The sequence below is a fragment of the Netta rufina genome (genome assembly GCF_964035555.1).
Source record: "Netta rufina genome assembly, chromosome: 4".
NCBI classification, from domain to species: domain Eukaryota; kingdom Metazoa; phylum Chordata; class Aves; order Anseriformes; family Anatidae; genus Netta; species Netta rufina.
The window spans coordinates 6,169,611-6,184,467 of NC_140127.1; the positions used below are offsets into that span (position 1 = coordinate 6,169,611).

Consider the following 14,857-nt stretch of genomic DNA (forward strand, 5'->3'; position numbering starts at 1 on the left):
CTTTAATTTCCATCTTGTTTTGCCATGCAGATAATTCCTAGTACATCTGAGATGTGGGGCAAGTGGGGGTAGTAGGCAGGAAACATATTACAGCTAGTCAAAGGGAAAGCTTTCAGGTAATTACAATAACGATTGACCAATCTCCTCTGTTCAACTGTATGCAACTGCAGTCTCCAAAAGAACTTTTAACAGTTCAATTAAGATGGGCAGTCGATAATTTCTACTGCTGTTTCACAGAATGGTTGAGGATGAAAGGGACTTCTGGAGGTCACCTGGTCCAACCCCCTTGCTCCAGCATTGCTGCATAGGTCTGCTTGCCTGGGTCCATGTTTGGAGGACTTTCGAGCATCTCCAAGAAAGGAGACTTCACTACCTCTCCGTTCAACCTGTGCCACTGCTCAGTCACCACCTTCATAGATTTTAAAAAATAATAATAATAATAATAAAAATATAGTTTCCTGACAGTCACACAGTACCACCTGCATTTCAGTTTGAGCCCATTTCTCCTTGTCCTGTCACTGGGCACCACTGAACAGAGCCTGGCTCTGTCCTCCCTGCATCCTCCCTGCTCTCATTTGGGCTGTCATTTTTCATTCAGCTGTAACTACTTACATACCATGGAGACGCCTTTCAAAACCCATCAAATACAAGCAGAAAAACCCCAGCAGCTGTTGGAGCAGCTGCCCCTGCCAGCATAGAGACTTCAACCCAACAAGAGCCTAGGACAGTGGATGCAGCTCTGGAAGTCCCATGCTGCAGGGAATGCCCCAAGGCTGGGAGAGGTTTTCTTTCCTGCAGGAGGCGTGTGGATGCTGAAGAGCTGCACCACCAAGTGGAAGAGTTACCACAAAGTCAGCAATTTGTGCAATATCAGAGGCAATGAAAGAGGTAGACAGGATCCTCTCCAATATAAAAGAGCTTCAAGAGCCCCAGGCCCCAACTGCAATGGAGATAGGCAGAGTCTATCCCTCACATAAGATAAATGGTTCAATATTATGTCAGCAAAGGTTTTTAAATGGTAATGGACTGGGACAATCCTGGGTCAGGTCCCCAGATTCTGTAAAATAAATAGCTCTACTAACCTCAGTGGAATTAACCATTTTTATTATTAAAGTTTTCATATGTTTTAAGTCAAAACCAAAACAAGATCCAATAGAAGTACAATCTAGCAACAGTTGCATACAGCACGTGGCTGGTATGGTGATTATTGTATAGCTGCTGCAAGCCTTTTAATGCTTTTCAGCATTACAGGGTTTATTTGTGGTTTTCATTAGGTAGGACGTGAGAGACTTCAAAATGTCCATGGAATTCCTGTCTTCAGAATACACTATGAGAGACAAGAGGATGCAAAAGATTTACGATGGGTTTAAGTGCTCAGTATGAAAGGAAATGAAGCAGTTTCTGGGTTATCTACAGGTCTGGTAAACAGTTACTGACTCTGCTAAAACACTGCAGTAACATTCAAATCTACTTTGTAGTATGTTTTTGAAGCTGTATATTCAAAAACAGTATCTCTAAACAACACTTCTGAACATTTCTACAGGTTTTTATCGATACTTTTTGAGAGGAGACAATAAATTTGGGGCTCAGTTTTAACATACAATTGGACACGTGCCTCAACTGTCTAAATGAGCCAGCATTCTCCTTAACTGAGATCTCCATAAGCTAGAGAAGTACCGTAGTTCTGGCTGAGATGGACTGGGAACTGCAGACAAAGTTTTTTTTCGTCAGGAATAAAGATATCCTGCAGTAGAAGAAGTGAGAAAATTTCAGGAACAGAAAACAAAATGTGACTGCTTGTGTGAAAGGAGAGGGAAAACCTAAGAAAGAGGCTGGAGCAAATCTGCTGACAGTTTTTAGATCTGGCTTGCAGACCACATCAAAATGTTCTAGGACAAGCGAAAAAAAGTCCAAATTTAGAGGGCCCTGTAAAGCTTTAAATAGCAGAATCCACAGGTAACAGAATTAACGACATAATTAATGAACAGGCAGAAGATGGAGCTAGCACAAAGGGGTAAGAGTTGAATTCTGCCACATTTAAGAAAGTGTTTTCTTCCTTGTCTCTTGAACAAAAAAGTATTTTGTTCTTGTCTCTTTACTTCTAATTCATAAAAAACTGACTGGTAACCGTGCTTGCTCAAGTAGGGGAAATATTACAGCTGGAAGACAGAGAAGAAAGTGCCTATAAAAAGCTCTACCTTCTTTCAAGAACTATAGCCTAAAATACTCTGAAATATTTTGCAATGATCTGAATAGTGTAATTGTTAACCTTCAAACTCACAAACTGCCAGCTCTCCATGGCAGAGGGAAGCTACAGAGATAAATGAGCTGTCATTTTTCCTGTGAGTGCAGATAAAGAATGTCAGCTGCCCACCAGGAAATTAGACTGGCAAGCTTGCATATGTCTCAGTTTATGCTTTTAATGAAACTAAAAGCAGTGACCATATAAAGAAAAAAGGAACACATTTAAAGCATCTTAAATCAGGAAGCAATCAAATTAAGTCCACTTAAAACATCAGATGTGTTAGTACTGTATATGACATTAAAAATGCTAATCTCTGGTTCTTGGCTCCCAGAAGGTCACCATTTTAGGGCTCAAACCAAGAAATATTTGAGCCCAAACCTAGCTGTATCAAACTTTAGTTCATTTACTTTATGGATCGTTTCTCCAACATCAACAGCATCGCTGACTTGAATAAAAAGTAAGGTGTGCGCACATTTGTAGGGCCATTCTACACATCATATGCAATCCCAAAGAACACTGCATCGGTGCGCTACAAAGATGTTTCATTAAGCAGACAGGTCATGGAGATACTACAGAGTCCTCCTGCGTATAGGAGCCTGACTGATTTTCTCACTCTGACAGCACAACGGGCTCTGAAGTTCAGCTTGGAATTAAATTAGCATCTTCTGGTCTGGATTATTTCTTTCTATTCAGTTTCAAGGGTGTCAACTGCAGCTTCAGATTGCTTGGTTCAAAACAGAAAATTACTAAACAAAGAAAGGCATTTTTTTAACCTTCCTAAATATGTGGAAAATGCACATAGGGGAGACAGACAGTACTTACAGAAACCCTGCTATGCTTCAGGTAAGGCACGAGTCTAGTAGATTTGATCATCTAGGCACAGAAGTGCTACTGTTCTACCAGAGCCTGAGAGCAATAGCTAACAGCTTCCTCTTACTGCTTTCTGCACTGCATTGACTCCTCTCTGTAGATGGAGGCAGGTATTAAATCACAACAATTTTGTGCACATGTATGCCTATATTTTCATGGTTAACAGATGATCTTGAAAAAGACAAAAGCATTTTTCAAGATCAGATGCACGAGACTGACTATCCTGAAAAAAAATTTAAACTAAATTTTCTGGTGATACAGCAGCAAGTTCTGAATTAGGATGCAGAGTGGAGCTGTGTTAACCTCACAGCTTAAACATTCCCTCTTCTTTCAAGCAAGGTAAGTGCTAACATTGAATGAATTGCAGGAGTGACATCCTCCAGATTGACAGTATATACGTCAATAGTATTTATTCTTGTAACAGGGGCTGTTATATTTACTAATTGTGTACAGATATCCTGCTAATGTAAGATTATCAGGAGCTGAAATTGGAAATTCTCCCCGTAAGGATTATTCAGCTGGAGCATGTTTTATTTTTGAGGGCCTTTTGGTATTTATTACAGAGCATATAAAAGTAATCCAACTGTAATAAAGATTCAGAAACTAACTGAAGGTTTCAAATTGCATAATTGCTTTAAATCACTTTTAAAAAGTTTCTCTTCCAGATTCCTACTTTGAACATGAAATGTTACTCCAACATGGATGAGACATCAATTTATAACCAAATGTTTGCGTGTAATGGTCAAAGGCAAAAAAGAGGAATTAAATGTTTATTTTAGTCTTGATTTTCATCCAGTACCTTGGGTAATTTATCCTGAAATTCTAATTATATCTCCCAATACAAGCACTGCAAATATGAAAACTGGGAGAAAAATATATTTGCTAGAGCTTTTTTCCTCTGCTTTTTCCAAAGTAAAGAGATGGTTGCGGTCGAATTACTTAATGAAAAGAATTCAGTGTGTCAGCAATCATCCTAACAAAGACAACATGGCCATTTACAGTATTGTTTAACTATTTCTATAGTCGGTGACCACATTAAACGGGTATTTGAATAGGAACACGCCAGATTAATAAAAACAACCTTCATGGTGCCAAGCATTAGCTATTTCTACAAAATTAGCTAAAAGCATGCAAAACCAATGTGCAAAAATACATACACCTACTACAACTCCTGGCGTCAGAGGCAACTTACGTGATTTTGTTTAAGAAAGCAATGTCAGTCAGATAGACCAGGAGTTACCAGCTCGCATCAGCCAAGCAATACATACGCGTTATACCTCAGGAAACGTAACACAGCATGAGCATGAAATCAAGTATCTGTTCACGAAAGAAATAAAGCTGAAAGAATAAAAGTTGATTTTAAGGAATCACTGGAGACCTCAGGTGAAAGGAAGGCACCCGGAATTTGCATCAGGGATTCAGATCTTTGATTCTTCTGGTTGCCAATACTGGTCCAGACTGGAGGCCTCAGAGAAAGGAGCGACAGTGTTGTTAAACAAGCAGCAGTTGTCTCAAAGTTGCTGGCCTAAGTTCTAAAACATGAGGTTTCCATCCCCCATGATCCTTCACTATTGTCTATTTTAACTATGGATAACTTCATTATAAAAAAGAATAAAAAAAAAAAAAAAAAGCTATTTAAAGGCCTGATTTAAATCTTGGCTCGGTGAGTCTGTGATGGGGAATTCCACTGGCTAAGCAGAGATGCCACAAAGAAACACACACATTATAAAAACTCTTACCTCAAAGCTTGCAAACTTACTGGTACTCTCACAGCTCTACACTAAGCCCTGAATTGGTTACATTACCCTAGACCACCACTTTTGTATTTTCTTTGCAAAACAATACAATTCTTTGTATGTAAACTGTTAAAATCACCTACATGATTTTCTTGACCTCCTGCATGTGTTTAGTATGTATTTTTATATAAACTTAATGCAACCAAGTAGTAGGTCAGCTTGTCATCAAAAAAAAAACAAAACCACACAACACACACAAAGGCAAACAAACAAACAAACAAAAAAAAAACACAGGCAGCTCTTACATCTAGCAGTTCAAAAAGCCATAGGTAACCCAGAAATGGTCCACAGTCCAGGAAATACCAGATGAAAAACCTCTCTAGAAACAGGCGGAGGGGAGGAGAGGGAGTGAAACAAAATTGCTAGAGGGAGTGAGTTCCACAGCTGGAGTATCTCAAATAACCATCCTCCATTCAGCTCAGCCTTCCCTTTCCACTTTTACACCCCACTGCTCCTCTCCACATGCTTGCACCAAACGTACCCTGGCTGTCTTGAAAATATTAGGCTAAAACATCTGATAAAAATCAGATGTTCTTCAGTGGCATAGCTACTCTGCGGTGTTGTTTTTTTTTGTTGGTGGTAGTGTTTTTGTTTTAATGAGTAAATTAAAAGTGAATTCTAGACTTGTTCATGTTTATTTCATACACCAGAAAATTTAATTTCCTCCAGGTTTAACATTTCCCATCATACCGTAGCCACAACCTGTCTCCCCTTCTTTGAAGTTGTTCTGTAACCCGTGCAAGTCTATAGGACTAGATGGGATGCATCTGAGAGTATTGAGAGGCTGGCTGAAATCTTCACAAGGCTTCTTTTTGACAGGTTGTGAAGCCAGCAGGGGGCTGGCTTCCCCAATGACTTCAGAAAGACAGTTCTTACAGCAAGAAGGACAACACAAGCAGCTCCAGGCAGGTCACCCTCACTTCCATCCCTGGGAAAATTATGGAGCAAGGCCTCTTGGAAGCCTTCAAACCTGTCAAGTCAATCATTTCCATTTAACTTTGTAGCCTTCTTAAACAACAGGTATCGTCTTTCAGCACAAGTTCTAAAAGCACCAAAATTCTCTCTCCCTTTCCTTACCTGCAGCATTACTTTAGGAACAACTGTTCTGGCATATCAATCCTTAACCATTCCAAAATATCTGCCCGGTACACCTCGAACTGGAGTCATGCCAAGGTCTCTGATATGCTACTGTGTTGGGGTCAAGAAAATTACTGAAATCCTAAGGAAAAAAAAAAAAAAACACAAACTGGGAAACGCATCAAAATCTGGGCATCAAGACAATGCTGGGGATAAAGGAAAGCTAACTTAAGTTTTCTGTTCTATTGCAAAGATGAACTTACTCTCACATTGTTTTATCTAGATCTGCCTTTTCCTCTTTGTTGCTTTCACATTATGAAGCTGACTTCGCCTCTTCTGTCCATTACTGGGCGGCTGCATCTCTTTAATGTAGAAGAGAATTATGTTGCAATATTTGAAAGCGTTTGAACTCTAAATACAGGGTGATACCCATAACAGTTCATAGTAACTCACTTTATCTTCATACATCTGGAAATAAATTTCTTTCAAAACCCTCCATTTTTAGTTATGCTAAATTACATTTATGGTTACAAATGCAGCAAAAGCAACCAAATTCTCATAAAAATGTTAAAAATTACAACAATGACATACTAGAAAAAAGGGCACTAAGTACACCAGCATGTTATTTTAAATTGACACTTTAATGCTCAGAAAAAGCAGTTAACAATTAAAAATATGCACGGAATGCTGCTCCAACACACCCAGAGTAACAATCTGGGTTAGAAAGCTAGCACTAAAAGAGGGGGGGAGAAATAAAAATGAATGCTATAATAGCACATTAAGAGAAAGATAAAGTGATAATTACTTAGGACTGAAAGAAGTATAAGCATTTTAATGTGAACTAATGTTTTTGATGAATTAGAGTTCACAGAAATATTAATAACACTTTCTAAAATTAGACCTTGGCTTCAGCATATGAAAGAAACACAGCTAAGAAGTGAAAATGCCTTTTTGTCTGTATGCTGAATCTATTTCTAATCCTTTTACAACTAGCCTGCAGTGGTTTACCCAAATTTTGCAACCACACATATAACAACATAATTATTGAAATTATTTTAGTTCTCACATACGTAAGATTCTCCTGACTTCAAACTCATTTAGTTGCACTCTGATTCTGAAGACATGCAGAACAGAGATTTTTTTCTAAGTTTCAATAAATGTAACTTAATCTTCAGCAATTTACTAATACCATATTGGGCACCAATGTTAACAAATGGATTTCAAACTCAGAGATGCCCATGGCAAAGAAGGGATAATTAAAAAAAAAAAAAAAGGCAGTATCAGCCGTGACACAAATTGGCAAAAGTTTTTTCTGTGCTCCCGTGTACTTGCTGTGAATTAAACAAACCATAGGTGGCAGAGAATTGTGTGGGTACAGCAGATTTGAAAAGGTGAACAAATGACATCGTGCTGATGTGCTATCACCACATCAGCAGCAGCATCCAACATTAAGATTTGTTAAGTGAAAAACAGTAAAGGTTGGTCTCAGCAAGTGGCTTATCCACGTATTTTGATTAGGATGTGGCTCAATTTTTATTTTTATTTTTTAACATTTTTGTGGTAGATCTGATAAAACTGGGTTGCAATACATCTTACATGGTTTTGGCCCATATATACGTGCAGCATCTCATGCCCATGAAATGCTTCCTTAGTGCTAAAAGAATCATGTATCCATTGCAAACATGCTTCCTATTGGACTGGGGACACTTGGTACACCTCTTCAGGACATCATTGCTTTATTATGCATTGGTACTTACATAAACTATGACCCATGCCACTTGCATGTCTTCTCTGCTCTGCAACTACCAGCTCTATCGGTCTGTGAAAGAACAAAGAGCTCACACTGAATAATTTTCTTCAAGTTCTGCATTCTGGGCCCATTTTCTGTTCTGCTGTGTGAATGTCTACTTCAGCAGCTTAGAGAATTGCAAAAGATTTCTGCTGTTTTTCAAATCCAATAAACATAAAATAGATGAAGAGTTTTTCATTGGGATGTCACAACTCCAGTATAGTATACAGATTCTATTAGCCGAATCTCAGGAAACCTCAGAACGTCATTTTAACCCCCCCCAAAAAAAAAGATTACTGTTAACATATGAAACTAGCTCAAATGTTCTTAAAATAGCAGCCTCTTAAAGCTTTTCAAATACCCACAATAGTGAGGTCTAAATATAGAAAGGTCTCAGCACATAAAAATAATAAGTCAGGTGTCATGCACGTTAAAGTCAGTGGATGAAAATCTATTATCTTGGAGATGCATCATGGAGAGTTACCATCTTCAGCACAGCCGTGCCTTCAGCCCTCATGTATCTTGAGTAAGTGTCATCCTATTGCTTAAAATTCAAGGGAACTCTTTCACTCAAGGAAGAATGACCAATTTATCACAATCAATGTGATAGTAAAACTGCTGGAGCAATCTACCAGGCAAAGACAGAGGCAGTGTCACTTCCTGGAAATAAGATTTAACGTACGAGCACTGGAGATACAGTTACTCTTGGGCTGTCACCAAGAAACAAGACTAATTCAAAGTAAATTTCATTTGACATATCAGGTTCGTGTTTCTACATGACACTGAAAAGCTTTTTCCTTAAAAAAAATAACGCTAAAATTAATATTTATATTCTTTATTAGTGTAACTGTATCATTTAGCAGACCTGTTTCAATGGCTTCATCACAGCTGATGCTGTACGAACTTATGAAAGACCAGCAACTGTCAGGTGAAATAGTCTGAAGGGGAAAGAGCGCAGCATTAGCAATAATTTCTTCTCCAAAAATCACTGATTATTTAATCAGTTAACAAGGAAACCTCCAATACTATCACTCACTTTGCAAAAACTGAAGAGTTCCATAAGCACCGCTGAAAAAAAAAGCGAGAAATTCAAACAGTCAAGTAAAATAATTTTGAGTCACAACTTAGGAAACATCACTTGACACATATAAAGTATAAAAATTGTTCTGTTTTCACTCAGAAATGTCCTGAGTGATTCGTTATACAACTAGCCTAAATACTTCTCCTTACACACAAGGCTTATCAGAGGAATTTTGAACGTCTAGGTGTTTCACAAATTCACTTTTAGTAGAAGAGTGCACAACAAGACACTTCATTATTCATTTAATTTATGTGTGAATAAAAGCTAGAATCAAAGAAAATGAACTTAGTTTCAGTTTTACCATTTGCATATAATCACAGTATATTATTCATTTAGGAAATGCAATGTATTTTAATGATAGTTGTAGGAAACTGAAGTTTGCTAAGAAACAGCCACTGAACTGAAAGCATGAGAGGTAGTTTAAATGCAAGTTTGAGCACAGAAAGTTCTGAGATCGGCTTCCTTTTATTGAAGAGGCATATAACATTTTTTGACACCAGGCATCAGTAACATTTTTGACGCCAGATACGTTTGCAGGTACATGCTTGATATCTTGTCCCACCAATACACCTTTTTTTTACAAAAAAAAAAAAAAAAAAAAAAAAAAAAAGTAATAAAAGTGACAGGAGCTTCGATTGAGACTGTACATGAGGAGTCTGGTATGACAGTCAAATGCTCCTAGGCAAAAACACTGAAAGCAGTACCTGAGAAGGCTTAAAGGAAAATCTGAATTGTGCTTTCTGCAGACAAATACACTATTTAGTCTGAGTGCCTAAACCAACACTTCAGACGTTCTGTTATCTTTTGTTAAGTAATGCTCCTCTAGCTTTTTTTTTTTCTTGATGGTGTCTAGCCAAACGATTATCCATGTAAACTCAAAATCAACTGCATGGCATTTTGCTGCAGATTACTTAGATCCCACAAACTTATATAGGCATATACACAATCACACAGTTCTTTCTAAATATTCAATGAAAACATCAACATAGAATGTCACCTAGGAATGCACCAATAAAAAAAAAAATCTGATTAGCATTGCCTTTCCAAACTATAGATCCACCAGGCAGCTGAAAATCAAACGACAGAAACAGAAAACAACCACCTAAGATTTATGTTGACCTTCTGAATTAAGCATTTTACGTGCATCTTGGCAAGACCAATAGATGGGTAATACTGACAACGTGTAACTTTAATTTAAATAAAAAAGACTGGTTTAGCATAGTAATAACAACACCATATCTTTTTTTCTTTTCTAATTAAGATAAAGCCAAGGAAATTAGGGCGCACAATGTACCTACCAGGAGTGCCCCTTGTATACTGCCACCTCTGCCAAAGACTGCAATTCTAACACCTCTTGGAAGAAGACCAAGGAAGCAGATAATATGATAAAGACAGAAAGGAAAGAACAAAAATAAAGATGCATGTACACACAGATGACTAACTTTAACATACAGATGAGATCAGTGCAATCTGGTCATCAGCTTCATGTTACAAACTTGCTTTTTCCAGCATTACTGGCTCCAAGGGTAACATAAAACAATACAGGCAAGACAACAGAAAATTATGACTATGTTAGGACAATACTTTGTTCACCCTACAGCTCATCCCAGTGGGACCAAACAGTATTCAGGCCTGCATCTTGGACATTAAGCTAGCTGTGTGTGCAACAAGTTGTGGGAAGAACAATGATTGTTCACTTCCCAGCACTGTGATGTCCAGTCATGCTGCTTAGGAAATTCTTGGCCTCTGTTCATGTCATACCTTTTATGTATATGGAAATGTAACAAATCAATGTACCTTAAAAACTAATATGAGTTCATGTTTCTAGAGCAAAAAGATGGCACCGAGTGGTAATTTAATCTGTGGCAAAATACCTGTTAACACCTGTTAAAAATGCTCTCTCCTTTCTATACTTTTGTCATCTGCTTCTCTTCAGTTTTCAATAAACAAAGCATCAGTGCACCACAAGCATAGATCAGACTTTACTAGTCGTAGTAAGGTAACTCCATTCTTAGAAAAGAGGAAGATTCAGTCCTCCTGAGAAAAAAGGAAACAAGAGCCCACTGATGCCCGTAGTGGTAAGGTCACACAAGAACGTCACATTATATAAAAACACAATGCTACTTTTGCGGTTCTTTCTACTTTTTCTTCTATAAACCTTTTTATTTTTTCCCCTCTGAAGCTCAATTCTATGCGGGGTGGCAGATTTTCATGGCATCAGTGGGATTTTTCCAGTCTGCTGTCACAATGTAAAATAATTCACTTAGGTTACAAGTATGCACACCTATGGGAAATTAGCTCACTAACATGAAAATAGGTATTTAAAAAAAAAAAAAAAAAAAGTAAACAAAAATAACCGAGATCGGTACTGGGATTCTTGTTTAGCTTTAGCTATTTTTCCTAACTGACCCAAGCATCTAATAACCTGCTGGACACCTGCCCAAATAAAGCTCCTGCACCACCTCTGCTTCCAAGAAAGAGTTTTGCCTGTTTAAAAAAATCATTTTTTTTTCCCCCCATCTTGTATTCAGTGGCACACATTTCCTATGGCACATCCCAAGTGCATTCCTTTTCTGATTTCTAGTAGATCAAAAAAATATTACAGATGATTGAGGTGGACATTGTAGAAATTTCAAATCATGTAACAGCACAGTTTTTTGCTCTACTGAAAGCTAATTATTACTGTATAATAATAGAACACGTCAAATACACATCACCACCATACCTAAAAGACACACATTAGTATCCATTGCCCAGAGCAGAGTAAAGCTTTGTGAAAATCCTTACCATCAACAGTAAAGATTCAATCACCTATCTGACCTTGATAAGTTCGTCCTTCTTCACAAACATACTACCTGGATAATGTTCAGATTTGACTTACTTCTGGCTTAAAAACCTGAGTTCTCATTGAGCAAGCGTATCTCCGGGTGAAACCTCCAGGAACACCTGGTATTGCCACGTATTTTATACTTGCTATGTTGCTATGCAATCTTCCAGCTCCCAGCTCCTCCTGCTAACTAAAAAAGTTACAGGAAAAGTACTGCATCGTTCTCAAGGATTCAGGTTAAAGGTACCATTTAATACAAACTTGCTTACCTTTGTGCTTCCAAATAAGTGTGCAGCTTCCTTCAGTCTTCACATTAAAACAACAACAACAAAAAAATAGATCTTTTAGAGAGAGAACTTTCATGAAGAATAAAGCATTTCGGGATCCTATTTTTTCTCCCTCCAATACCCGTGGCTGTTTTTTTTTTGTCACACACGCTGACCAAACTTCAGATACATTTAAATTACTCCATGGCAAAATTTGCAAATGTATGAAACCCACAATCATACAGGAAAAATACTGTTATAAGCTCTTATCCATTGTACTAGTGTTAACAGACAATTTTAAACTACGGTAGGAAACTGTTTACTAGTAAAAGCACAGAAGAACATTTATTTTCATTTTACAGTAACAAGTCTGTTGTTGACCTTTTCAAATGGTTCCACAACTGCAACTTCGTTCAAATTTAAATTGAATATAAAAATAAATGAAGAATGTGTGTACAGACACAAGCTGGTCTTAAAAATTGCGTCTGACAGCAAGTCTCTTAAGAATGGAAAGCAATCCACTTCAACTAGTAGAGGTGGCAGTGAAGTAGCTTTTTGCTGATATCATCACTAGCCCCTGTTATCTTGTCGATGGAGAAATAAGGGTTTTCTTTCTTTAAATACTCACTTTCAATTGTCTGGTTACAGAATTACTGTGTAAAATTCAAAGATAAAATTTTAAATCATTTTTAAAAGGATTATTAGGTTAGAGTACATTTTTTCTATATACAGAACGATGATCAAAGTATTCTCAAAAACTTTTACTAAAAATAATCTTGCTGAAGTAGGATGGAATTCTTTAGCGAAATCAAGCCACCACCTGTTGCACAACCTTCCTCACTAACACCATAAATCCCGTCTGTTCCTCTAGTGATCTGCATCACTATACTATAACTGCTCTGCCCATGAGCACAAATGAAGGTTTGAACATGAATACAATTTTGAAGCAGCCAAGACAGCTCTACTGCGAAGAGAATCACCTTCCCTTCTCTAAGACCACCTTTTTTCTAAACCTCTGCAGACAGATGGGATACTATCAACAGTTGTAGAGACTTCTCAGCAAGAACCACCAAAAGTTGCCTAATGACACATTACAAGCTATAATTCTCTGCATGCAGTTCATTTTCTAAAACTTTTCATGCTGCTTCCTTTTCCAAACACAATGGGTTCAAGATGCATGACGTCTGCTTCCCAGCTATGCTTGGATCTGCTGGATGTTGTTACGCACTGAGGATTTATGTTCGACTTCAAATCAAGTATGAGCTTCACACTCTAAGTCGGGGTGCCCACAAACATATTGTTCTTTGGAGAACAGCTCTCTGGCTCCATAGATATAACTTGGACAGAGTAGTTACTTTCTTCTGCAGCCCAGGCCCGATCGAGATCCACAAGCCCCATACACTGCTTGCCTAAAATGAGAGCAAAGGAGAGCATGGAAAATCTAAAAATATAGAAACATTACCAGAAACATGCACTTCAATGTCAGGAAAATGCATCACTACGTTATCTACAGAACAAGTTCCGAATCTACTTAAAAAAATATATTAAAATGTATGCTAATCTGTTTTACTTCAAATAGGCAGTCATTAATAGTGCTAAGTCACATCTGTCTTGTAACCCTCATTTAGCAACGACCCTGAGAAAAAAATATTAACTCTTTACATACACACGGAGAAACACAATAAGCACAACTATTCTGAAGTATTTTCAAAACTTACAGAAAAATGTGTGCATTAACATAAAAGTGACAAGAAAAAAATGGCTAGTTTTTCCCTTAGCTCTCAAAATTGCTAAGCATTTACTTCCTTTATAACTGTAACTGTTTTCCTACTGTAGTTTCATCTAAAATCTCAAAATCTTTGGATACTGATTATCAAATGAAAGAATAAAATACAGAACAGTGATCCAGTTGATCTGAAACCACACAAAGGTAACTGTTTATAAACAAAAATACTGAATTACTAATGGAAATTAACCTTATCTCAGATTTATCTGCAAAAAAAGGGGAAGGAAAAATTCAAGGGTTTTTGTTTTGGTTTTTTTTTTCTCTTAAAAAAATTTATGATACAGCCATGATAAATTGACAGGGCCATTTGGTTTTTACCAGTTGACTCATTTTAATTGATTTCTATGTTTTGAAATACAGAATTTGTCACATCACGTTTTCAGCAGTCTGCAACTCTTGCAAAAAAAATTTAGCACCTCCCTGAAACATTTTAATTGCTGATAGTCATACACTCTTGAGTCATGAACAAGACACAGTCCTGCTTCAGACTCAAAGCCAAGGTTTCTGTCTTTTTCTTGAAAGAACTGCACAATTAAATATAATTTTTGGCCTGAGATGAAGATAATAGCCAAGAGTACTCATACCCTGTCCCTACCCTAAGCTACCCTGTGTAATTGTGTATTTCTCTCCCTTGAATTTATACAGAACATGGTTGCATGTATCATTAATAGCTCTGATATGCACCTGGGAAGTGTCTGTAGGAGTTTAAGGTTTAGGTTTTGAAACAGCAGTTTCAAATCTGAAACAGAAAAGTGGTCTTCAATGGTCTTCAATGAAATGTAGTGTTATGTAGAACTAAAAACAATATTACATTCTTTAGAACAGAAAAAGCAATGACATTTCCTGTACGGAAAGGAAGAATAGGATTTACGGTTGTTCTTTTTTTGTTGTTGTTGTTTTTTTGTCAGTGAAAAGCACATCAAAGTTGCATTTGTGATGAAAAACTGCAGTTTCAAAGAGAGAGTAGGCAAAAGTTACAGCCTTTCAAAAATGTTTGAGTCCTCTTCCAATTTTCAGTACACCTGGTAAGCATCAGGAAAAAACATGGGGTGCTACGCTGGTAACTAAAGACTGACTTTTTATTTCTTGTTCACAAATATTGTGATGATAGCAAAAGAGC

General features: G+C 37.3%; 1 protein-coding gene across 1 annotated transcript in view; it reads right to left on the minus strand.

Moving 5' to 3' along the window:
- Positions 1 to 12,269: 12,269 nt before the first annotated feature.
- The window catches only part of GSTCD (glutathione S-transferase C-terminal domain containing), a 69,442-nt gene continuing 66,854 nt past the window's right edge, over positions 12,270 to 14,857 (minus strand). The window contains exon 13 of the mRNA XM_084285716.1: positions 12,270 to 13,360. Coding sequence (XP_084141842.1) covers positions 13,224 to 13,360 — 137 coding nt within the window. The 3' untranslated portion in view covers positions 12,270 to 13,223. The remainder of the gene's footprint in view (positions 13,361 to 14,857) is intronic.